The sequence below is a fragment of the Hibiscus syriacus genome, unplaced genomic scaffold (genome assembly GCF_006381635.1).
Source record: "Hibiscus syriacus cultivar Baekdansim isolate YM2019G1 unplaced genomic scaffold, ASM638163v2 tig00111402_pilon, whole genome shotgun sequence".
In the NCBI taxonomy this organism is placed as follows: domain Eukaryota; kingdom Viridiplantae; phylum Streptophyta; class Magnoliopsida; order Malvales; family Malvaceae; genus Hibiscus; species Hibiscus syriacus.
The window spans coordinates 4,220,041-4,247,105 of NW_024063082.1; the positions used below are offsets into that span (position 1 = coordinate 4,220,041).

A 27,065-nucleotide genomic window follows, 5' to 3' on the forward strand; every position below is an offset into this window, starting at 1 on the left:
AATGAGAATTCCATTCAGCGGTCATCTTCCTTCCAACACCATCACCCGGCTGTCACGTTAGCACGACCTCCACGTAGGAATTCTCATTCCCCGTTACAAAACCGCGCTGTCACCTAGGCACAAACGCTCCCCCCCCCCCTCTCCTCCTTTCTAACAGAAACCAGAGAAAACAAAATCAAAGAAATACTAAAAAGATAGCTTTTCTTCACGGAAAGTCTGTCTTTGTTTTTCTAAAAATATATATATTATTTTTCTTAATTTCCATTTTTTTATTTCTTTCGCGTTTAATTTTTTGATAGAATCGAAAGGGCGTTGTTTTCTCTTCTCCACACAAAAAAATAAAAAGCGGGGGGGAAAATCAACCATCCGAAACCCACCAACTTTCTTTCTTTTGTGTGCTGAGCTTTGTCCTCACACGCGCAAGTACGTCATCGTATTCACATTCTCTGCTCTCCTCCGCCACGTCATGGCTTTGCTAATTTGTAATTTGATTCGAGTCTATTTCTATTGGTGATTTAAATTTTGGTTCGACTGCTGTTATCAAATGAATGCGAGTTGAAGGATTTTTAGCGCCACTTTGACTAAATATTATGGATGGAACCGGGCGGTTTTTTTTAGTGACTAATTTTTTATTACAATTTTAGACTCAATAATTCGTATGAATTATTATTGTCTACTGAATAAATAAATAAATAACTCCCAAATTTTAGATGCTACCATATGATGCCTATTATATATTAAAATAAATATTTACATTACCACATTCTTGAGTTTATTTAAAATCATCAGATAGTATATTGAATATTTATATTTTTAAAATTATTTACATTTACAAATATTTATAAAATTATTTAAATTTACAAATATTTAAATATTAAATTTATTTTTTATATGTAAATTTTTTTGAAAATTTAAATATTATAACATAGAGGTGATTATATCATGTGTCCTTAAACCTTGACTTCCATTCTAAATTGATTATCAAATTTTTAAGTATTTTAATTTCATCATCGTGAATCTCATTCTAAATTATTCCTCAAACTTTAGAATATTATAATTTCATTCTTAAACTATGATCCTTATTCTAACTTGATTCTCAAACTTTTGAATCTTAATTTATCCCTAAATTCATCCAACTATGTAATTAGTTTCAACCATAGTTTAGCCTAAATTTTATTTTTGACCTAATGATTTATTAACATGGGATGTGATTAGCATATACCGATAGTTTAGATGAAATTGAAATGTTAGTCATAATTTAAAGATCCGTTTAAAATAAAAAATATATAATTTTAAGACATGTAATGTAATTAATTATATTATTTGAATCGATATTATTAGGGATGGGTACAAGACGCGAACCCGATGAGTTTTGACTTAACCCGACCCTATTGGATAAGATTTAAAAAAATAGGTTTAGGTCGGGTCAAATTGGGTTTTTTAGAGGTTATGTTCGGTTTCAAGTTTATGGTGAAAAATATCCGACCTGATATAACCCGAAAAAATAATGTTACCTTATATATTTAGGGATAATTACAATACCCCAGTATATATTAATTTTCAATTAAATCCCTATCTTTTATTAAATAAAAGTAAATTATTTTTTAAATATATTATTTCAGGTCAGGTTCAAGTTTTGTCTCAAAAAGACGGATCGAGTTCAAGTAAGATGAAGAGTGTATATTTTTCAAGTTGAATTGACCGAAAACCCGACCCATGTTCATCCTTTAATATTAACTATCTATCTAAATCTGCAATCAATTGGGCTTTTACAATCAGTCAGACCTACTTCAAATCCCTTTACAAGTAGGTTCACAACAGTCCTATAAAGCTACCAAGCAATTGACGGGCTTTCAAGTTTTTGCGGTTTCTAGGCCTCCAACAAATGGGTCACACCTATTCATGAGCTGGATCTCTTGGCAAGTTGGCTGCAAAATTTGCCAATTTAGACCGGTCTACAAGTTTCCTAATACTGGATTGACTGATTTACCCGATTCAAATAAGGTGATAGGCACTTGTTCATTCCAGTGCTTATTCAAGAATTGACAATTTTGCAAATTAAAAAAAAATCAACTTAAAATTTATTTTAAGGTTTATTGTTAGTGGCAAGAAAAAAAGTATAAACAAGATTGAGATTATTTATGTTCGTTCATTCTTTTATTAATCTAAGGTGCTCACAAGTGGTAGTATCTTTTCTAATACTCAAATACTTTGTATAGTCTATAGTGCTTGAACTTGGAACTTCTAAGACTAACAACCATTGATTTAACCACTATGATAACTTGGTTAGTGCTATGTGAATTTATTTTTAAGTCTATGTCAAGCGCCACATGCTATAATCTCAATTTTATTTACTTGTTTTTAATATAGTATATTAAATTATTTTTAAAAATATTAAAAAATGTATAAATTGAATATTTATCCAAAAACTATTAAAGTATATAAATTGATCACTTAAGAATAAAAGATGATCTTACAATGAAAATTTTAAAAATCCTAATCAACAACTTAGAAATATAGTAATTACAAAAAATATTATCATTAGTGGTGAAGGATAAAAAATGTATATAACAATAATGACTCATTGATAAACTGACATTATCACAATGGCTCATTGATAAACTGACATTATCATAATTAAATTCTGATATATCATTAGTGACTATGAGCAGCTGTTAGTATCTAGTCTAAGAGTCCAAAACAAAGATAGGTTAACAACATAACTAAAAAAAATCATATGGAGATGTGACATCAAATTTAACTTAAAATAAATAAATAAAAGGAATTTTGTACTATAAGAGATAATAAAATTCGTCTATCATTTTTAATACGAAAAAAAAGAATATTTATTAAACCAAATGCATTAAAACTAATAATAATAATAATAACTGATGACTAATTCAAGACTAATATCATCATTTATAATAAAAAATTATAAGAAAATAGAAAATGCCACGGTGGGAAAATCTTTATTTTAATTATTTGGATTCAATTTTTTTTTTTAAAATTATGATATTTAAATCATTAATATCTTATTTTATATTAAAATCATGTCACTAAATTGAATAAAAATGTATCAATCACTTATCGTATCCCCTCCCCCAATTATAAAATGGAGGATGAAAGAGATAACAGTGTTTTGAAAATCGGACAGGACTGGACCGGCCGATTCAACCGATTTAACCGGAAATCGTTGTCTAGTCCGGTTCAATCGACACCGGTTGAACCGTTACTAGTGAATCGGCCGGAACCGCTGAACTGTTCGAACCGGACCGACTGAAAATCGGAAAAACGGAAAAAACTGCCAATTTTGTTTTTTTTTTAAATAAATTAAACCAAACGACGTCGTTTGTTAAACGAGCCAAGTCGAACTCGAGTATTGCTAAGCTCGACTCGAACTTGAAAACTTTAAAAGTAAGCTCAACTCGACTCAAACTCACGAGCTAAAAATTATCAAGTTCAACTCGAACTCGAAATATAATATTGAAACTTGAACTCGAAAATGCTTGAATTAAAAAAAATTAGAAGCTCGATTGAAGCCTAAAATTCAAGCTTGATTGAAGTGAAAAAATAGTTCACTCAATGCTCACCAAAAGGCTCCATGATTTTAAATGTCAAATTACCTCTATTATTTATATAAGTTAGTTAAGATGCTCTTCTATGTTTCTTAGCCATGTGAGATTGTTTTGTTCTCATATTTTTACTCTTTAGATTTTTGGGATGCTCTTCTATGTTTATTAGCCATGTGGGATTGTTTTTTAAAAAAAATTAAACCAAACAATATCATTTTGTTATGATTTTTAGCCCCAAATTTATTTTTAATTATAGTTATATAATTATATTTATTATTTAATATGTTTTACTTTAAATATTATGTTGTAGTTAATTTGAATCATTTTGTTTCACTTGATTTTATGGTTTTTAACTTATATATGTTATGATTTGCTTTGAATATAACTTGTGATATAAAAATTATTTTTTATTAAATATTTTTGGTATTTTTATTTAATTTTTTAAATAATTATGACGTCGTTTGGTTCTTTCGACCGATCGAATCGGTTCGACCGATTAAACCAATGAACCGATAGCATAGTTGATTCGCTAATCGGTCCGATTCGGAAAACTATGAGAGACAAGGGACGGTGCATGCTTTTTTTTAGCCAATTGAATATTCATGCATGGGAATAACCTTGTAGCCGCGCATGAACCTTACTTTCCAATAAGATACAGGTAACTTTCTCACATTATTGAAAACAAACAAATAAAATTACGGGTCAAATCTGGCCTCTTCATTAAATCATATATATACAAGATTGTTATTTAATATAGTTGAATGTTTTTAGCTGATGGCTAAGAATCTGTCACATATATAAACATAAAAATATACGAGACATTAGATTTACGAAAAAAATAATTGTCGAAATAATATCGCTTTTTTCGAAAAATATTGTTGGGGCCCTTTTTCATTGGTGTTTTAATAGTAAGTGGCTGCCAACCTAGCTTGACTTGTCTTGCATTTTGCCCAAAGAAATGGAATTTTGGGGGAGTCTGCGCACCTTTATCTATTGCTAGTCTACTTTGTTTTGAATGAAACATATATAACCGCTATTGCTTATTTTATCAATTATCATTGCCCTTTGTTGATCGACTCTCCAATGTACCTCATTGGTCAAACCATTTTCCACTTCTCCTTTTTACATCTCTTGATATTGCTGCATTCTCGATTGCTGGACTGTAAAATGAATAAATAAATACTTATTTAATTAAATTAACTCATATCAGTAATTTTTTCTATTTTAATGTTAGCTTTCTCATATGTCATAATTGAAAAATTAAATTTATAATCCATGCCCTAAAAAGGGAGTGTAGTTTTTATGAAGAATCATAATGCAAAACTAGTCCACCATAGGAAATTATTGATTTCGTGTCCCCCATTTTCACATGATAGACAAATTAGACTTATCTTAATTTTATTGAAGTCTTCAATGGAATCCGAACCCTCCTTTTGACCAATTATTCCACTAACGATAAATTCATCAATTTTATGTTCTTCTTATTAATTTAATTAGTATAGCTATTATTGTTGAAACGTTTTTAAAATTGATCGATTAATTCTAAAATTTAAATAATATATCAGATATATTTTATTGTTTTAAATAATATATCAAATAAATTTTATAATTTAAATTTAATTCTTAATTTGTTTACTTTATCAAACATCTAAAACATTTAATTAACTTATCGTTTCCACCCATGTGGCGGTGGGTGTTCCTTTTTCGCTCTAGGAAAAAAAAAATGAATTCTGAGTTTGGTGAAAAATATAATAATAACTTTTAAATTTCCTCCTTATCCCACGATCCGCAGGAATTATAAAACTGGAAAAGATTACCACGTGTGGGTGTCATTTAAAGGAACTTCACAAAAATCCAAATCCGAGTCTAATTGAAATCTTAAATACCTCTCTCCAAATCTAAATCTAATTGCCCACATTCACGCTGTCTTCGTTTTCCCAGTTTTACCTCTCTTTTTATATATATTTTTAAAAATTGAATACCACAATCTCTCAACTATTCTATTTTTAAATAGAGATTATATATATATATATACTTTTATGTATCGAAATAAAATATTATTTTAAATTAAAAAAGTTAATTTATTTTAACTTTATACAGTTTATTTATTTATTTATTTTATATAGATAAAATAAAAGAGTTTTATTAAAGAGAAAGAACAAGAACAATAAAGGATAAACCACAAATACCAGTCCCGGTTTTCTAAACTCATTCCCTCACAGAAAGAGGAGTTTCGTTACAAGAACTGGAATCCTAACAGATAACTGATGCTATGCCGTTTTCATTGTTTTCAAAGAAACTAAAAACCCTCTCTTAATTCTCTTTTAAAAGCAGCCGTAAACAGTTGCTCATTGCTCTTGATCTCTCTTTTTTCTTTCTTTCATTGAATCAGAAGGATGGGGTGCATTGTGGAAGAAGACTATGGAGACATCGAAATAGAGTCGCCATCCAATTTTTCCACGGTGAATGAAGGGATTTACAGATCTAGTTGCCCTCGACCCGCCAATTTTTCCTTCTTGGAGACCCTAAACCTCCGATCCATCATGTAACTTCTTCTTCTTTCTTTATTTTGATTTTCAGTTGCATTGATACAGTGTTTTTTCTTTTCGTCGCATTGGTGATTTGTTTCTCTTCCTTGTTTTTAAAGATTTTTTGGAAGCTTGATTCTCCTCATTAGTGTCATCGGTTTTCTTGATAATTAAGATTTCTTTTTACAACTTTTTTCCGTTAGATTATTGACTGTTTGGTTTCTTAGGAAATTAAGAGAAAACTATCTATCTTTTTTTTTACCTTTCAATTTTGTAGATATTTGTGTCCGGGGCCATACCCTGAGGAGAATATGGAGTTTCTTCGAACTCATAATATCACGCTTTTCCAGTTCGGGATTGAAGGGAAAACGGTATTGCCCCCATGCTTATATGCCAGAGTTTTAAGTTAATCACTGTTGGTATACACTTATTGAATTTAAGTCGTTTTCATCTTTGAATCAGTTGCCAGTCTAATAAAGATTTTTTTCAAGGAGTTTTGAAGAGTTGTTAAAATTTTGACGAGACTTTTGGATCACCATTGACTATCCAATCATTTGGAATTTGGTCAAGAATGGAATTCTTTAGTTCTTGGACTCAGTAGGTGATGATATAAATTGCAGAAAGCTGCTGATGAAGAAGAATCTTGAATACGGAATAAGAACAAATCATAAAGGATTCGAAATTAATATATTCATCTTAAAAGCATGGATATGACATTTCTGTCATTAATTGTGCTTTTGATTCCCAATAGCTTACTGTTGCTTTTTTCGTTTTTTTTCAGGAGCCTTCAGCTGCTACTCTTAAGGATGCCATCAGGGGAGCTCTCAAGATCTTAATCGGTATGGAATTCATAAACATTCGAATTTACTCTTTCGTTTCATCTTTGTCTCGTACCCAGAGTTTACCTTTGCCACTTTGTTTCTTCACAGATGTGAGAAATCATCCTGTTTTGATCCACTGCAAGCGCGGAAAGGTAATAGTCTAAATTCAGCTATTATTCTAGAAATATTAGCTTAGCTTGATAAAATAAATATTGGTTATACGGTACATTTGTGTGGTTGGGAATCGAGTTCTCCTTGAGGGTTTAGGTTGGCTGGTAAGATATTTGATCCATATGTATATATGACTCGTAAGTTGAATTTAATGAAAGCTACATGGAACGAATTATATGTCATTTCGGTGCTGTGTTGGGTCGGTTTTGTCTAGACATAAGAAGTTATGCAAATTCTATTTGGATATAAGAACTCAGTTGGCTCGTAGTTTTCAGGTGATAAGTGCTCGATTTTTGCCAGTGACATCGATGGGGCTGGTTTCATTTTTCTTTAATAAAAATTATGGCAACTCTAACCTTTTTATCTTTAATGCAGCATCGGACTGGTAGTCTTGTTGGTTGCTTGAGGAAATTGCAGAATTGGTGCTTGTCATCTGTATTTGAGGAGTACCAACATTTTGCTGGCATCAAATCCCGACCTACTGATATGAGATTTATTGAAACGTTTGATGTCGTGTGTCTGAGGCAGTGTCTTCACAGCCTAATTTACCAATACCATGGATATGGTTCAAAAAAGAGGCGGCTGCTGTACAGAGAAGACAATGTACAAAAGCCCCGAGTAGCGTCTGCTTAGATTGCAAACTTCATTGCTTGTAAACTGTTTGATTGTGTTAGAGATATAGGTTTCTCAAAGATCAGTTTTCCAGTTGCTATTTATACAGCTTATAGAAATTGTGTAAAGTACCTTAGTTTTTCAAGTATACTTTATTCAATTATTCAAAATTTAAATTAGTTTTTCTTTTTTATTTTAAATCAATAAAAATTTAAAAAAGACTATAAACAAACAAAGGTTAATTGGGGCTTCTGTAAATAATCTTCTATTTAAAAAAACTACCTCTTTTGAGCCGCATATATGGTACTGACAAATGATGCCCTGATGATTCATGCATGACAGCCTGAGAATTTTACTGCTCTGCTTGCACCAAGGGTCGATTGTTGCTTGCTCGACCTCTCCAGCTGGTGTTTCTGATGTAATTAGATACATGCAGCTATCCCAAACCAGCCTGCCAAGAAGCAATGATACATTCCTGTGTCCTTGTCAAATTGGGCGCTCTTCTAGTCCTGCCATGCTCGCCTTGCTTGACCTCTCCAGCTGGTGTTTCTGATGTGATTAGGTACACATAGCTGCCTCGAACCAGCCTGCCAAGAAGCAATGATCGCATATGTTGGGGATTGGGTCAGGCCCTTACATTCCGAAAGTGTTCTCAACTGATCCATTGCTACATAGCTACATTTTGGTGTGTTTTTTTAATGTATGGGAGACGCCCATGCTTTCACAAGGGTAGTAGTCGATTTGTTAGGGCAATGGTAGGAGAGAGGGGGGGGGGTGCTTATTTGTAATGTAGAGATCTCCAATCTATGTTAATAATAAAAGAAGAGCATTTTCGCATTTTCGTATCTGGTTGATGTCTCCTTTAAAGCATATATTTACTGTGTATATTGTGCCTGCCTTTGTTGGTCCTCATGATGCATTGATTTTTAATGGAGACTTCATAAATGTTTCAGTTAAAAAAATAATCTTCCTGATCATCAACAACATATCACCTTACAACATCAAATTTGCAGGATAAGATCAATCACATTCTAATATCAGACACGATTATAACATATTCAGTATATAAAGGGATGCAGAACAGTGTAAGCTTATTGAATGGAAGCTTTCATCTAACCAGCAGCCAACTCGAATAACAACACATCGCCTCTCGATTATAACATTTTCACACTCGGTTACTAATTCAATCCCAACTTGAGCAGTAACATAACATTTGGTACTGCACAAGACTGATCACATTCAAATATTACATAAAACTAAGCAATGAAGACCGATTTAAGGTTACCAAAAATGAAGCTTTACCCAGCAGCAGCATTATTAACTCTTGGATCCATTTGTATATAAATGAACCCCCAAAAAACAGTAACTAGATGCATTGTTCAGTATTCGTAACCCAAAATAAGTTAACCAGATGACACAAATCTTCGACATAAAGGATGCACTACAAGGCAAGCACATACATAAATTAATGCAACAGAGGCATCAAGGAAACACCCTCTTTCACCCTCCTAATCAGTAATCTCTTGGATTGAAATATCCAAGCGTTTCAACGTGTAAAGTTCTCATTCAAGCTGTTATACTCTCTATGGACTAGCTAAAGAAACTAAATCTAGTTGCTATTTAGGTTTCTAAGAAATAAGTTAATGCATGACAAAAACCCATATCCACAAACATTTCATCAGAATTAAATAAAGGTATAACATAGTCAAGGGAGGGGCCTTGCAAAGCTAATCCAACCTTTTTTTTTTATCCAAACCTAGTACTAAAGAAAACAGACCCAGATTCCAGAACAACCCAATAGCACGAAATGTTAAAGAAGACGTCTAGTTTTATTAATAAATTTCACTTCTTCAAGCTACCCCTAACACCGGGACGAGGCTTGGAAGACTCAGCGACATGAGTAGCATGAAGATCCACAAGCTTTGATTCTTCAAAGGGAATCTTAGGGTGCTTGGATTCATGGTGAATCTGCATCGACTTCACACCAGGGGCTGTTACTTTGCAATGGGGACACTCGAACTTGGCATGTCCACCCTTCTCCACCCCCGAACGGTCAGCTATTCCGGCCTTACCGCCTCCTCGGTTGGTTGTGGCGGCATCAATCTTGGCTGCGATTTCCTTGGCTGTGTGCTTCTTCGGCTTGGCTTTGCCCGTCATGATCGATTGAAAAACAAATACAGAAACCTTGAGCGTTGATAATCAATGGACTCTCTGGTTTTCTTTTTCCCTAGTCCCTTCTTTTTCCTTTTTCTTTTGTAGATATATGCTTGATGGCTAAGGGCATAATATGTTACGGTGAGGGAGAGGAGTAGAGGAACTAATATACTCCTATTTTATAAATTGCACATTAATATCTCAATTTTTTTTTGTGTTTAATGATTTAGTTATTTTTTATTTTAATTTAAAAATTATTTTTAAATTGTATTTAATATTATATTTTAATTCATTTTAATCACATCATTAAAAGATTAATTGTGATATTGACATATCAATAAGTTAATGTCATATTATCATTAATTTTTTTAAAAAATATCACGTCGATAGTTCTATTAAAATTTGAATCAAAACGTAACGTTAAGTATAATTTTAAAAATAATAATAATTAAATAATCAAAAATAAAACAAAAGTGATAATCATGATACTAAGCGTATAATTTACTTTGTTGTAATCGAGTTTGTCTTGTATTTTATTAAAATTTAATTCTAACACTTATAAAATTGAAGGTTAATTTAATATTAATGTGTTATATTGATTGAAATATTTAGATCACTCTATTTAGTTTTTATTCAAAGTCACCGAGCATTTATAAAATGTTATTATGTTATAGGGTTGAATTTTAAAGTGAATAATTATTTAAAGTAAACTATTTATTTAAAATATAGTGAGATTTTTCAAAACTTTATTTATTAGTATGAGATAAATACAAGTTATTATGTGTTCAACCATATGACATTATACATTTATATTCATGTATACGTGATGATCAAACCCGAAACCTCAAGAAATAATAATAATTCTTTAACTATGGAGATCGTTTGGTTCGTACTTTCAAAACTTTTGACATTAAACAAAAATTTATTGGCAAATTCAATGTTTACTGTAATAAAAATATAATTATGTACACTATCTATTTTAATTTTCAATAACATATCAAATAATCTCTATAAAACAAATCCAATACTTAATACTTCAATTTATCCAACAATATTATATTCTTTTGAGTAATAGTTTTGGGCTATACAAATTAAATAATAAAAGACAATAGATAATACAGCAAAAAACGAATTGAACAATCATGCACAAAGCAGTAGGTACAACCATTTTTAGCCTGTAATATTTAATTTCTATGTATAAAATTGAAAGATCATATATGATCACATACTTGTAGTACGATTTGTAAAAAAAAACGACACAGATATGACGAAGCAAAACAAACTATGATGATTTAACAACATAAAAAGCTTTGATACCTTGTTTTTGACTCGGACTCATCATCATTAGTTGCATCATCACAGAGTGACATACTTCCCTGGGTAGCCCTATCATCATCATGACTAGCAAGTGTTCATGAAAACTCTGGAGTATCAGCAGAGTCAAATGCGCTAACAGATTTCCCTTGTGCAGTTGATGGTGGGTCAGAAAGATCAGTTACAACAGTTGTTGAGGATGCTCTTTGTCACTCCCCAATTTAGGTAAAAGTGGACAAAATTGAGGGCCCTCAATAAAAGATATTTTTTTTAGTAAGGGGAATTTTAATTTTAAAAGAAAATAGTGAATGAGGATGATAGAGTAGGTAGAAGTGGACAAATTGTTGGGTGTGATGAGATTAAATTAATGATAATGGACTTGCCTGGAATCCATTGCTTCCAATGCATTCACTTTGGAGTAACAACGTCTTGAGAATTTCATTAACAGATCAATCTATCACTTAAATTATTTAGTTATATTGGCTGACATCAGATGCATAAAGTTGTTATCACAAATGGCATGCGCGCATTACACCATTAAACTATTTGCAATAATATCATCATGTTTATTAGTGTACACCAGTAATGAGACAATTAACGCCTCTTCACAACAAGTAGCTTAATACTATATATATATATATATATATTTGACTAGTGTACGCCTATGTCTCCATGAACTAGCAGCAATTTGTTGAACTTAAATACCTTTTTCCAGGAAGAATCCAAGAGAGAATGAAAATGGTGCAAGATGAAGTCCGAAAAGGTCCGTGGATCGAACAAGAAGACGTCCTACTGGTGAACTTTGTTCATTTGTTTGGAGACTGGCGATGGGATTTTATAGCAAAAGTTTCAGGTTTGAAGGTCTGGCGGGAGACAATGAAATAGGTAGGATTATCCGGAAGATTGGCAGGTTTTTGGGAATGACCCTTTTTTCTTTAACCACATGAGTTTGTTGTAGGTTTGAATCGAACCGGGAAAAGTTGCAGGTTACGATGGGTTAATTACTTGCACCCTGGTCTCAAAAGGGGGAAGATGACTCCCCATGAAGAACGCCTCGTCCTGGAGCTTCATGCCAAATGGGGATAAGCTTGTTAGAAATGAGTATAATTCTGCTATAGCACACTGGTGAGGTTTATTAAGCGTGAAAGAAATTAGAAAATAAGAAAAGTATGAAGGTTAGAGAGAGCACGTGGGTTGTAGGAAAAATTTAATAAAGGATGAAGGGTAAATCACAACAAAAGTCATCCAAGTTTGGTAAGATATCAACCTTGTCTTCTATTTTCTATATAATTATGAATATTGTCTAATGGTTCGAACTAGATTATTTCGGTCACTTGCATTGGTAACTAGTATTAAATTGGCCCTTTGAGTTCTTAATTTTGTCAGTTATGTCCCTCTATTTCAGAAAGGATTTTTAATAAGCTATCTTTATGGCGAGGGAAAGTATTTGGATACAGTTAGTAATTTTGATGGCCTGAACCGTGAGGAAAATATTGAAAATTGATTTCAAGGTCGAGGGCGTTCGAATAAAATTTTTATGGTCGATCGGTATGACACAAAAATTGAGGTAATACTTTACTACCTCTTTATGCTTTATGGAACATGTTGATATTGGTAAATGCATAAATAAGATAAAGTTGGTCACTTTTGTGGAGTTAAATAATTTATACACTCGATATGAATGTGGTAGAAATTTTGTAACTGAATACGGATCAAATAATTAATATAAGAAAGAGAAAATAACCTCAGTGACAAAAAATTCCTTATAATATACGATTTTAACCAACTTTTTTTGGATTTGCCAAAATGACCAACAAAATCGCAATGCGAAATAAAAATCGCAACGCGATCTCCAGAATCGCAAATCAGTTCCCAGAATCGCAACGTGACAACTGTCATTTCGGATGTCAAAATAATTCCTTATTCTCAATCAATAAATTAAGGAAATGCGTAGCAAAGAGAAGTAAGGGTCGATTCCACAAGGACTTAGAAAATTATAAATTTCTGTCTGAATTATTTATGCCAGGCGTGAAACAGTAAAAATAGGGGGATTTTAGTAAAGATAATAAAGTGATTAAATAAAAGTAATTAAAGTAAAAATAAGAAGGTGAAGATTGTGAATAAATACGGTAAAAGTAGCCTCAAGCTTCGCTTTGATTCAATTTCCTTTAGATCATCGAATAAGATTTTCTCTTCGGGATTCACGTCGGTTACTTTGTCTACAAGGGCTATCCTTGTGACTCTATCTTGTATACCGAATACCCAAGGCAATCTTTGATTCCGGCTTCGGTAGTTGATTCTAACAACATCTATTTTCGTAGATCAAATACCGTTTAAGTTCGTGGCGACCGACTCGAATTGTTGTTTCTATAACCGTCAATTCCGATCTCAATTCCCTCTTGGCGAAGCTATCTCGCCAAGTGTGTTCCCAGGAAGTCGAATTGCTTTCTATAAGTCGAATCTTCCTCCCACACGTTTAATTGCAACAACTTCTTGACCAAAGTCAATCTTCGATTTTGAAAACTGTTTTGATTTTGAAAAATAAGCGCAGAGATTGAGAGAGAGATTTCGAAGATATTAAGGGACCGTTTCAATTCTCCCGTTGGAATTGAATCATCGCGACAGCTCTCGGCTTATGAAAAGTTTAGCTAATCATGACAAAAGTCATACTTAGCATAAAAATAAAACTTGAAAATAAAGAAAAATAAAAAGAACTTGAAAAGGAAAAGAGAAAACTTTTATAAAAACTAGAGAGAAAAGAAGAATGTATTCTGAATGATGATTTTAGGCTTACCCCAAGTGGGTATTTATAGCCTCTCAAAGCCTAAAGGATAAGCAAAGAAAATAATAAAATAATACAAAAGATAATTGTTTTTAAATTTAAATTCAAACTTAAACTAGTCTCCTAATGCAACTCTACTCGTCAATCTTCCAGAAGGCGTGCGGAAGAAGTCTTCTAGAAACCGCTGCTGACTGGACATTCTAGAAACTGCCACGTCATACCGCGTCATGCCCAGAGTCGTGTCCATGTCTCCAGCCGTGACCAAATAATAAAAAAATGTAGAATTCGCCCATTTTGTCACAAATTCTGGAAAACAATGACCTGTACGAAAACAAGCACAACACGACCAAATCAACAGCAATAAATCCACAAAACCGAAGAAATAACGAGCAAATATTAACTATTCTGAACACTCATCAAATTCCCCCTCACTTATCTCATGCTTGTCCTCAAGTATGATTAACCAAATCAGTCAAAAACTTCATTAAACGTTCTTTCTCAAGTTTCACATTTAGGGAAGCAAGGTAGAGACCACAATAACTATTCAAGTCAAGAAATCAATCAATTGAACATCACCAATTAGAACAAGTCAAGTGCAATTGTAATATCCATTCATTCATTAATTTCAATGCTCATAACTCAATACCTTACTGGGATTCACTCAAATCACTCCATGTGTTTGGGGTAAAGAAACGCTCAATGTCAGAATTTACACAGTATTACCATAAGCCTGTAAGTAAATCAAATCTCCACTACTAATAAGAACAAGATGCATAAATCAAAGGGTCTTTTATTGGTTGTAACGGGGCTTAGGTAAAGGTGGGGAAAAGGCTAAACATAAGGCTAAATGTTCAAGGCAAGGAACTAACAAATAATAATCTCAACTCCATCAAAACATTAAGCACAACAAGATAAAAAAACAAAATATCAAACAACAAATTTCTTATCGAAATGCATTTTTCACAATTTTGTTGTTTTGTCTTGCATTTTTTTTCACGTCTTTTTTTGTGTTCTTTTTTTCTTTCGAACAGTCTCTTTTTTTTTGAACAGCTGCTTTTTTTTTCTTTTTTTCATTCAACATTTTTTCGATGGAGAATACAATGGTAAAAATTATTCACTTGCCCTGAAAAAGGTAGAAAAGAGGGATAAAATAAAAAGGCTCGGGTTTATGAATATGGTGAAAACAAAGAAGCGAGAATAGGCTCAAAAGTGTTTAACTAAGGGAAAATATGCATGGGTAGGCTATTTAGTGGGGAAACGGAATGGTTAATCCTAAGGTGCCCAAATCATTTTTAAGCATCATGTTCATGTGTAATCTCGACAGTATTTAACATGCAGGTTCTAGAATACCAATGCCAAATTCGACACACTCAATCAAACAAAATGAGAGCGAAAATGATATGCTCGTAAAGGCTCAAATCTCACCAAATTGTTTCATGCATTGAGCTAATCACATTTCAACCAACAAAGTCATGAAATATCACAAAAATACCAACTTATCACAATTCATGCTATTCGCTATCAAGAATATCCTAACCTAAACAATTATGTGTTCCCAAGCAAGCATAGCATTCCAAAAAATTTCAACAAGACAAAGATAATTAATGAAATTTCCGACCAATTCAACCAACACATATTAGATTCAAAGCATAAAGATAAGCGAAAGGAAACTCAATCCTACACTCTACTCCCCCTCACTTAAAGCGTTTTGCCTCAAAACGAAAAATTAAAGTGCAAGAGAAGGAACATAGTACTCCCCGGATTTACGGTCGACCGGTCTCCTTAGAAGTGTGCTAACGTGCACCGTTACATGCTCCTAGGGGGTAGAATTTAGCATTGTTCGGACGATAATCTCTCAATTCTTCGTTGTTTAAGTTTGAAATTCTTGCAAAATTAAATAAAATATACTTAATCAGAAAAAAAATAAAAGAAAAAATAAAAATAAAAATATAACGGAATTGAAAACAATGGGTTGCCTCCCATGAAGCGCTTTTGTTTAACGTCGTTAGCTCGACGACCTGATTCAGACTACAGGTTCTTCCAAGTTGAGATCTTCAATTAAGCAAACTTCGCTATTCGCATAATATGGCTTAACCATGTGTCCATTGACTTTAAGCCGAGTGCCCGAATTATCTTCAATTTCGACTGCGCCATGAGGAAATATTCCAGTTACTGTATAAGGTCCGTTCCATTTTGACCGAAGTTTACCTGCAAAAAAGTTTTAATTTTGAGTTAAAAAGAAGAGCTTTTTGCCCGATAGAAAAAGATTTAGAAACAATTTTTCGATCATGAAATTCTTTTGTTTTGTCCTTATATATTTTTGCGTTGTCGTAAGCATCTCTCCGAATTTCCTCAAGCTCTTGTATATGTAACTTCCGTGTTTCGTCAACCGCTTCTAGCTCCATATTGCACTGTTTTACGGCCCAATACGCCTCATGTTCTAACTCGACGGGTAAATGGCACGGCTTACCGAACACAAGGCCGTATGGTGACATGCCAATAGGTCCTTTGTATGCAGTCCGATAAGCCCACAGAGCGTCAATCAATTTCAAGCTCCAATCCTTGCGATTTGGCTTAACTATTTTCTCAAGAATCATCTTGATTTCTCGGTTTGAAACTTCTGCTTGTCTGTTCGTTTGCGGATGATAAGCCGTGGCAATTCTATGATTCACTCCATGCTTCCTCATAAGCACATCAATTACTCGATTGATGAAGTGTGTGCCACGATCGCTTATTATCGCTCTCGGTGTACCAAACCTGGAAAAAATACAATTCTTTAGAAATTGAACAGTAGTTTTAGCATCGTTGTTGCGAGTGGCCTTAGCCTCCACCCACTTCGAAACATAATCAACCGCAAGAATTATATAACAATTGCCAAAAGAAGAAACAAATGGACCCATATAGTCAAGTCCCCAAACATCGAATATTTCACATATATGTATAGGATCAAGGGGCATTTCGTTTCTTCGACTCAAATTACCTACACGTTGACAATTATCACAAATTTTGCAGAACAAGTAGGTATCACGGAAAATATGAGGCCAAAAGAATCCGCATTCCAAGACTTTATGAGCAGTTCGTTTCGGTCCAAAGTGTCCACCACACGAATAAGAATGACAAAAATTTAAGATTGAGCTTACCTCGCTTTCAAGAACACATCGACGAATTACCTGGTCTGAACAATGCTTCCAAAGATATGGATCATTCCAAATGAAGAAACGAGATTCTCTCTTAACGCGGTTTACTTTGGCTCTCGTTAAATCAGATGGTACCTTCCCTGTAGCCAAGTAATTAACTATATCTGCGAACCAAGGTATTGATGTTTGCGTCATCATCAAGATTTCCTCCGGGAATTCTTCACGAATGGGAGAATCAACCGCAGTGATTGGAAACCGGCTTAAGTGATCGGCTACTAAGTTCTCACATCCTTTCTTGTCCTTGATTTCCAAATCAAACTCTTGGAGGAGCAAGATCCAATGGATCAGTCATGGTTTCGCCTCCTTTTTGCTGAGCAAGTACTTCAAGGCTGCATGATCGGAGAAAACAATAACTTTAGTGCCAAGAAGATATGATCGAAATTTATCTAATGCAAAAATAATGGCAAGTAATTCTTTTTCGGTTGTTGAATAATTCTGTTGTGCGAAATCCAAGGTGCGAGATGCATAAGCGATAATGTGAGGTTCTTTCTCAATCTTTGTCCGAGCACAACCCCAACGCTTCCATCCGAAGCATCATACATAACCTCGAAGGGAAAGTCCCAATTTGGCGATTGGACTATGGGTGCCGACACTAACTTTTCCTTCAATACGTCGAACGATTGTTGGCATTTTTGGTCGAAATTGAAGATTTTATCCTTCTGTAATAGCTCGCACAATGGTTGTGCCACTTTAGAGAAGTCCTTAATGAATCTACGGTAAAAACTTGCATGACCAAGGAAAGAACGAATTTCCCTCACCGAAGTGGGGTAAGGAAGTGAACGTATGATATTCGTTTTCGCCTTATCTACCGCAATACCTTTGGACGAAACAATATGTCCTAGAATCAAACCTTTATGAACCATAAAGTGACACTTTTCATAATTCAAAACAAGGTTAAATTCTAGGCACCGACGCAACACATTTTTCAAATTTAATAGACATTCCTTGAATGAATTACCGTAAACAGTGAAGTCGTCCATGAAGACCTCAATACCTTTCTCAACAAAATCAGAAACAATACTAATCATACACCTTTAGAATGTGGCAGGTGCATTGCAAAGTCCGAAAGGCATACGTCGGTAGGCAAAGGTACCGAAGGGGCATGTGAATGTCGTTTTTTCTTGATCTTCAGGTGCTACTGGAATTTGAAAGAAACCTGAAAATCCATCAAGACAACAATAATGAGATTTACCGGCTAATCGTTCTATCATTTGATCTATAAATGGAAGAGGAAAATGGTCTTTCCGAGTTAACGAATTCAACTTCCTGTAATCGATGCAGACTCTCCACCCATTTTGAACTCGTGTTGGTATAAGTTCTCCTTCAGAATTTTCAACCACAGTAACTCCAATTTTTTTAGGAACTACATGTACCGGACTTACCCACTTGTTATCCGAAATTGGATATATAATATATGCATCTAGGAGTTTTTGTATCTCCTTTTTTACCACTTCCATCATTGGTGGATTCAACCGGCGTTGACCCTCACGTGTTGGTTTTGCGCCTTCTTCGGTTTTAATTTTGTGCATACAAGTATATGGACTCAAACCTTTTATGTCAGCGATGGTCCATCCTATAGCCCCTTTGTTTTGGCGCAAAAACGTGATCAAGTCTTTTTCCTCCTCATCGGATAACCCTTTTGATATGATTACTGGCAGAGTGTTGTTTGGTCCGAGGAAGGCGTATTTCAAGTGGTCAGGCAACTGTTTAAGTTTAACTTCGGGTGCCTGCAGAACAGAATGTAAGATTTTAGAAGAAATCAAATTCAATTCTGTATGATCATAATTCACGTTCTCATCATGACTCTCCAGCTCTCTGCATATATCAAAAGAGAAATTAGTCTTTAAAAATTCGTCAGCCAAAGGATCAATTGAGTCGACATAATTTAAACTTTCCACTTTATCAGGATATCTCATTGCCTTATATACGTCAAATTTAACGATCTCACTGTCAAACTCCATAGTTAAAATTCCGCTTTTCACGTCAATTTTTGTGTGTGCAGTGCTTAGGAAAGGGCGCCCCAAAAGAATATCGGACGATGTGTTCTTGCGTTCATTCTCCATATCGATTATATAAAAATCGGCGGGAAATATCAAGTCGTTTACTTCCACCAATACATTCTCCAAGAGTCCTTCAGGATATATTACTGATCTATCGGCAAGCTGTATCGAAATCTTTGTATCCTTCAAAGGATCGTTAGTGACCATTTTATAGACAGATAGAGGCATTACATTAATTGATGCACCAAGGTCACACATAACACGTTTAATCTCAACCTTACCAATTTTACAAGGGATTGCAAAAATACCTTGGTCCTTCAGTTTGGGTGGTAACTTTCGTTGGAAAACGGCTGAGACGTTCGCTCTTAAGCTTACTTTCTCGACTCCGGTAAGCTTCATCTTTGTCGTACAGAGATCCTTCAAAAATCGGGCATACCTTGGAACTTTTCGGATAACCTCAAGTAGAGGTATATTAACCTCCACTTTCTGAAGTACGTCTAATATTTCCTTTTCTTCGGTTTTTTATCCTTTTTAACTAACCTTGATGGAAAAGGAGGTGGCACGTCATAAGGAGATGGCGTCGGATCGTCCACTTGTTCTTCTTCATTCTTATTCTGGGATCCTGCGTCATTTGTCTTCTTTTCTTTTTGGACTGCTTGGTCCGATGGGATAGGTGGCGCTACTACTGTACCACTCCGAAGGGTGATGGCGCTAACGTTTTCCCTCGGATTCACTTCAGTTTGAGACGGAAGTTTACCTTGTGACTCTAATCTCCCAACGGTTTGAGCCAGTTGGCTCAATTTCTTGTCCATCTCTTGGAAGTGGGCTTCAGTTCGGGTCTGGAATTTCTCCTGGGATAGTGCTAACCTTTCGACAATCGATTCTAGTGATGTCTTCTACGGCTGTTGTTGTGGTGAAGGTCTCGCTTGATAGCCTTGATTCGGTCTCGGGTTCTGCGCATAACTGAAGTTCGGATGATCCCTCCATCCTGGGTTGTATGTATTACCGTAAGGATTATAAGCTTTTTTGGGAGGTCCCGGGAAGTTTCCTACTACGTTGACTTGAGTTGTTGCATCGTCTTGAATTAGTGGACAACCGTCTGTTGGATGATCAGGTAGTGCACATATTCCACATAATCGGTTTTGTCCTGTCTTTCCTGCAACAAGAGAGTTTACGACTTCAGTTAACTTATCTATTTTACTTTCCAAGGAAGATGAACTTATCTCATGAACACTTCGAGAAGGTTCATTATTTGCGCGGAACTGTTGGGAATTTACAGCCATCATCGATATTAAGTCTCTAGCCTCGGTAGGAGTCATATTCACCAAGGCTCCACCGCTAGCAGCATCGATCATCTTCATTTCCAGGGGAGATAATCCTTCATAGAATTATTGAATGAGTGTTTGTTCGGTTAGCCCATGTTGTGGGCAACTAGAACACAACTTCTTAAACCGCTCCCAGTAGTCGTAGAGCGACTCTCCATCAAGTTGCTTGATTCCAAGTATTCTCTTTCGTAGTTCACTTACTTTTTCCGCAGGGAAAAACCTGTCAAGAAAAAGACGAGTCATATTAGCCCATGTAGTAACAGAATTAGGAGGAAGATAAAATAACCACTCCTTAGCCGAGTCGGCTAAGGAAAAAGGGAAAGCTCTAAGTTTTATTTGGTCCTCGGTTACTCCCTGTGGTGTCATGCTAGAGCAGACCATGTGAAATTCTTTGAGATATTTGTGTGGATCCTCGTTTGGCAATCCGCGGAATGTAAGGAGGAGATGAATAAGGCCAGTTTTCAATTGGTATGGAGTTTCGCCTTGGGGAAGATCAATGCACATAGGCCCTTGTTCAGTGGGTGCCGCGGCTAACTCCCGAATAGTAGGTTCGGCCATCGGATTTGTATTACCTGAATTTAATTCTTCTTCTGGATTTGATTTCTGTCTCCTTCTTTCCCGAAGTGTCTGTGCGTGGAGTCTCCTAGCTTCAGCTTCGATCTCCGGGTTGTACTTCACTAATGTGCCCGGATTAGTCCTGGTCATAAATAAAAAACAAACAAAAATTAGTAACTTTGGCGAAGTCCCCGGCAACGGCGCCAATTTGACAACTGTCATTTCGGATGTCAAAATAATTCCTTATTCTCAATCAATAAATTAAGGAAATGCGTAGCAAAGAGAAGTAAGGGTCGATTCCACAGGGACTTAGAAAATTATAAATTTCTGTCTGAATTATTTATGCCAGGCGTGAAACAGTAAAAATGTGGGGATTTTAGTAAAGATAATAAAGTGATTAAATAAAAGTAATTAAAGTAAAAATAAGAAGGTGAAGATTGTGAATAAATACGGTAAAAGTAGCCTCAAGCTTCGCTTTGATTCAATTTCCTTTAGATCATCGAATAAGATTTTCTCTTCGGGATTCACGTCGGTTACTTTGTCTACAAGGGCTATCCTTGTGACTCTATCTTGTATACCGAATACCCAAGGGAATCTTTGATTCCGGCTTCGGTAGTTGATTCTAACAACATCTATTGTCGTAGATCAAATACCGTTTAAGTTCGTGGCGACCGACTCGGATTGTTGTTTCTATAACCGTCAATTCCGATCTCAATTCCCTCTTGGCGAAGCTATCTCGCCAAGTGTGTTCCCAGGAAGTCGAATTGCTTTCTATAAGTCGAATCTTCCTCCCACACGTTTAATCGCAACAACTTCTTGACCAAAGTCAATCTTAGATTTTGAAAACTGTTTTGATTTTGAAAAATAAGCGCAGAGATTGTGAGAGAGATTCCGAAGATATTAAGGGACCGTTTCAATTCTCCCGTTGGAATTGAATCATCGCGACAGCTCTCGGCTTAGGAAAAGTTTAGCTAAGCATGACAAAAGTCATACTTAGCATAAAAATAAAACTTGAAAATAAAGAAAAATAAAAAGAACTTGAAAAGGAAAAGAGAAAACTTTTATAAAAACTAGAGAGAAAAGAAGAATGTATTATGAATGATGATTTTAGGCTTACCCCAAGTGGGTATTTATAGCCTCTCAAAGCCTAAAGGATAAGCAAAGAAAATAATAAAATAATACAAAAGATAATTATTTTTAAATTTAAATTCAAACTTAAACTAGTCTCATAATGCAACTCTACTCGTCAATCTTCCAGAAGGCGTGCGGAAGAAGTCTTCTAGAAACCGCCGCTGACTGGACCTTCTAGAAACTGCCACGTCATACCGCGTCGTGCCCAGAGTCGTGCCCATGTCTCCAGCCGTGACCAAATAATAAAAAAATGCAGAATTCCCCCGTTTTGTCACAAATTCTGGAAAACAATGACCTGTACGAAAATAAGCACAACACGACCAAATCAACATCAATAAATCCACAAAACCGAAGAAATAACGAGCAAATATTAACTATTCTGAACACTCATCACAACGCGATTATGAAGAATCGCAATGCGATAGTACAAATTCGCATTGCGATTTTCCAGAATCGCAACGCAAATATGAAAATCGCAACGCGAACATATAAATCGCAACGCGATTCTGACTATCGCAACGAGTATCCGTAAAATCGCAACGCGTATCCGTAAATCGCAACGAAAATACGTAAAATCGCAACGTGTATCCATAAATCGCAACGAGAATACGTAAATCGCAACGCGTATCTGTAAATCGCAACGAGAATACGTAAATCGCAATGCGTATCCGTAAATCGCAATGACAATACGTAAAATCGCAACGCGTATCCGTAAATCGCAACGCGATTTTTAAAGCGCCATTAGAATCGCTACGCGTATTTTATTTTCAAATTCCAAACACGAATATTAATTAATGGAACACTGAACCGTCCACAGTATATCCCGTAATCGCAACTCATAACCTAAAACCTAAAATCACAACTCAGTCCCATCTCCATCTCTCACTCTCTACGGCGAAATCCGTCCCCATCTCCGAAGATTTCCGTCCTCATCTCCGGCGTAATCCCTCACAACCATTCACGGTCAGAAATCCCTCACAATCATTCAGAAATGGAAAATCAACCTCTGAGGGTTAGTTTTTTTAATTATTTTTATTTTAAAAATTTTGCATTATTTTAGGTTTTTCATATTGAAATTGATGATAAGTTTACTGGTAATTTCAATAATAGATTAACCATTTCACTTAGATTTCTTATTAAATTCATTCGATTGCTGCCAATACTGCTAAACTATTTAGTCTTTAACCCTGTGAAGTTAGTATTTGTCTTTGTTTTGTCTTTTGGTTGAAGTAATGCAATCCATTAAAGTTTCAATTTGCAGAAGAAGAATAGTTTCTAAACTTAAAATCGAAACATGAAAATGAAAATCGCAACGCGAAATGAAAATCGCAACGAGAGAATCGTAACGCGAAATGAAAATCGCAACGCGAAACCAAAATCGCATTGCGATTATGGTTTCGCGTTGCGATTTTCATTTCGTGTTGCGATTTTCATTTCCGCGTTGCGATTTTCATTCTCTCGTTGTGATTTTCATTTCAACCAAAAGACAAAACAGTGTTGCAAATTTTAGTTTCAAGAATAAACTACTACTCTTTATGTTTATTGTTTTTGGTATATCTTCACAGTGTAGTTTTTGGTATATCTAACTTGGTATGTTTATTGTTTTTGTAGAATTTTTTTTCGGCTTCATTGACATTAAGGAATAAAGTTAGCCTAGCCACTACAATTGCTTCGAAGCTTTCACCTGCACAAAGAAAATTGTTTGAGGAAACCTGCTTCGGGCCATGGCTGAGAGTACAACATCCGGGTGGAGATGCTAATTTGACCCATTTGTGGCTTCAGACCATGACTAGCGATCTACCCGACAGTATACAACGTGGTGAGGAAGAGATATGATTTCATTTTCCACCGGCGTTTACTTGTTTTGGGCGGAAGGAGTTCTGCTTAATCACTGGTCTACGATTCGGACACGATGATGTAGGCCAGTACACTCGTCATATCACCCGTCTATCATGGTTATCCTGAGTTTTTCCTGATGAGTCAATAGAGAAGCCGAACTTACACGTCGACGACCTGAAGAAATTATTTAATAAGAAAGATGGTTTTACTCGGATGAATGACGTCGATGTTGTCTGAGTATGCCTTCTAGTACTTTTGTATGCCGACTTTTTAGGCAGAGAGGCCAGACAACCTATTCCTCAGGAGCTAATATTATTGGCACAGGACCTAAATGCATGGAATCTGTTTCCGTGGGGTTCGTATATATGGAAAGCTACCTGGACTAAGTTGTCGTCTGCCTTTGATGACCGCAAAAGTTTGCGTGGCGATGGGTCGAAATACACTTTGTCAGGCTTTGTTTGGGCCTTTAAGGTAAGAATTTCTATATAATGTTTTCAAAATTATAATTAATTATTTAACAATTACTAATGTTTTTTATTATATTGTTTGTAGATTTGGATATTCGAGGCTTTCCCCAGCATGCAGACATATGCATTAAAAACTTCAAATGATATCCCTAGGGCTATTTCCTAGAAGAGGAAACGTCAGTTGGATTGGGAAGACTTAATACCATATGCGACAATAAATAATGTAAGTTAACTTTGTTTGAGTTTTCATTTTCGCATTGCGATTCACTCGTTGCAATTTTCATTTTCGCATTGCGATTCTCTCGTTGCGATAGTCATTTCCGCGTTGCGATAGTCAATTACGCATTGCGATAGTCATTTCCGTGTTGCGATAGTCATATTCGCGTTGCGATTTCCGCGTTGCGATAGTCAAATGAATGTCTAATAAGTGATAACAACTGATGCCTAACTGAAAATGTTAAAAGTTCACACATAATATACACATAATACAACGTTTGCATTTAAAAATCACCTAAGTTAACAGTCCCAAATGGTGAAGCCGGTTGTGATTGGGATTTTGATGAGGATCCATATTTTGGTAGAGGAAAAGATGATTGTGATGGCACTGGTGATCCACATGTCAACCTTGTATGACCACTTTCCTTGCACCGACTACATGTTGATCTCTTCTTCTCTTCAACCTTAGACGGTATACGATCGTGACTTTTTGGTCGGCCAGGTAGCCTTCTGTCCATGGCTGGTGGCAAAACTGTTTGTAAGTCATCTGGTATGTCTCACTCAGAAGGATGTGGAATAGGGTAAACAATCTCGCCATAAGTCTGTCGATATACTTCTGTAGTGTAGCAATCCATAGTGTATGCGCTTGAATCATCTTGGTTTAGATGAAGAGAAACTTTTATAACATGGCCACACGGATAACCAGATGTTTGCCATTTCATATAACTACACGTCTTTGCATTTAGATCGACAAGCCCATTTAAGTTATTATCCAGTACTTCAAACAAAGTGTTTGAACATGGTTCAACTCTCCATGACGTTGACTTCACAACACGTTTCGTTATCTTTTTTTCTATCCATGGTGTAACACGATGTTCCAATGTTCCTGTAAATTTAAATAAATAATACTTAGTAAAATATATGATAAGTTACGAATTTAAAGAAATAATACCTGCATGGTTTCTTTTCTTGTAGTACCATTGTTGAATAGAGGCTCGAAAAAACTCCATTAACATAGTAATGGGTAATTTCCGGGAATGACGACTTAGAGCGTTGATTGATTTTGCACTATTAGACGTCATGAAACCATATCTTGCTCCAAGTTGATGTACTCTTGACCATCTTTCAAACCCGACATCTTCTAGTGTTTGAGCACACTAAGGCAAAACACGTTTTAAACAGTTTATATGCTTATTAAAATCCACTTCCCGATAAGCTTTTACAGCCTTCCAGTATGTCCATTTGTGATTTTTTATACCAGCAGACCTTGATTTTATATTTCTATACAAATAAACACCACAAAGTCCATGAAAAGCATCTGGGAAACACCTTCTAACAGCGTTGTCAATTGAGTTTGCCCTATCGGATATGATTGTCAGATTGTTAATAGGACCTATGCAATCTCTAAGATGCCCCATAAACCATGTCTATGAATCAGAGGTTTCAGATTTGCCAACCCCGTAAGCTATTAGCAGTATCCCATTGTTAGCATCCATGGCTACTGCTAATAAGTTTACTCCAAGGTATCGACCTTTTAAATGTGCTCCGTCAACTATAATAACTGGGCGCATGCAATTAATAAACGAACGAATCTACAAAATCATATACACAAGAAATATAATCATTTAAATGTGAAATGCATGTAACTAACAAAAATGAGTCAACAAAATTATATTGATTTACTAACCGCAGCACCAATGGCGATAAACAGCAACTCAAAGCGTCCATCTCTATCTGTTTTGATATGAGTTACCGACCCAGGATTTTCAGCTTTAAATTGTGACAATAAGCCGACAGTTGGGCAAACGATGCTTCTGGCGACCCCCTCAACAATTCCAAGGTATAACATTTGGCTCTCCAAGCTTAAGAAAATGATATACTAATCTTGAACCGAGCATTCATGTCAGTCATAATTTCATGTCCCCAATATACCCTACCATTCAAAAACATTAACTCAGCCAGAAAACCACCCAACATCTTTTTGTTTGCCTGTCTATGGTGAGGAAAAACTTGGGTTCTTGAACATGTATGTTTATCAATAAAAGTCCTAACTTGAAACATTTCGCAATCTTTTATCCTCTTTGCAATCATACGCCACATACAGTTTTTGTCAATCATACACCTTGTTTCGAAACGATCTTTGCTTGATTTGTTAACTTTTAGTTGATAGCCATCTTCCACACATTTCGTATACAAAGCTATCTTCAAGTCTTCATTTGTATCAAAACAATCATCTTTCTTGATACGAATAATTTTTGTGTAACAATCAACTGCTATCTTTACCAACTCTTCTTCCGGTATCTGAAGTAATTCTGGCATATTCCAGTTATACTCCCGTGGCATTTTCTTCGGGGACTTTTCTTTGGGGATTTCTTCTTCAG

General features: G+C 35.2%; 2 protein-coding genes and 1 long non-coding RNA gene across 3 annotated transcripts in view; 2 read left to right on the forward strand and 1 right to left on the reverse strand.

Moving 5' to 3' along the window:
• Positions 1-5,770: 5,770 nt before the first annotated feature.
• LOC120162026 (tyrosine-protein phosphatase DSP3-like) lies at positions 5,771-7,740 on the forward strand. Its single transcript, XM_039172215.1, has 5 exons — positions 5,771-6,117; positions 6,378-6,471; positions 6,882-6,939; positions 7,030-7,073; positions 7,468-7,740. The coding sequence occupies exons 1-5, from the start codon at positions 5,969-5,971 to the stop codon at positions 7,723-7,725; spliced, it is 603 nt and encodes a 200-aa protein (XP_039028146.1). The 5' UTR covers positions 5,771-5,968; the 3' UTR covers positions 7,726-7,740.
• Positions 7,741-9,352: 1,612 nt separating this feature from the next.
• LOC120162027 (protein METHYLENE BLUE SENSITIVITY 1-like) lies at positions 9,353-9,954 on the reverse strand. The gene has a single exon (XM_039172216.1). It carries the CDS (start codon positions 9,859-9,861, stop codon positions 9,547-9,549), a length of 315 nt encoding a protein of 104 aa, XP_039028147.1. The 5' UTR covers positions 9,862-9,954; the 3' UTR covers positions 9,353-9,546.
• Positions 9,955-10,342: 388 nt separating this feature from the next.
• The window catches only part of LOC120162029, a 28,131-nt gene continuing 11,408 nt past the window's right edge, over positions 10,343-27,065 (forward strand). The window contains exons 1-3 of the long non-coding RNA XR_005519524.1: positions 10,343-10,352; positions 12,357-12,361; positions 19,545-19,557. This is a non-coding gene — a long non-coding RNA (uncharacterized LOC120162029). The remainder of the gene's footprint in view (positions 10,353-12,356; positions 12,362-19,544; positions 19,558-27,065) is intronic.

Excerpts from the sequence above, each read along its gene's own strand:
- LOC120162027 (XM_039172216.1), bottom strand. The coding sequence starts at position 9,861 with ATGACGGGCAAAGCCAAGCCGAAGAAGCACACAGCCAAGGAAATCGCA.
- LOC120162026 (XM_039172215.1), top strand. The coding sequence starts at position 5,969 with ATGGGGTGCATTGTGGAAGAAGACTATGGAGACATCGAAATAGAGTCG. Across the intron at positions 6,118-6,377 it reads CTAAACCTCCGATCCATCAT|ATATTTGTGTCCGGGGCCAT; the intron begins GTAACTTCTTCT and ends TCAATTTTGTAG. Across the intron at positions 7,074-7,467 it reads TCCACTGCAAGCGCGGAAAG|CATCGGACTGGTAGTCTTGT; the intron begins GTAATAGTCTAA and ends TCTTTAATGCAG.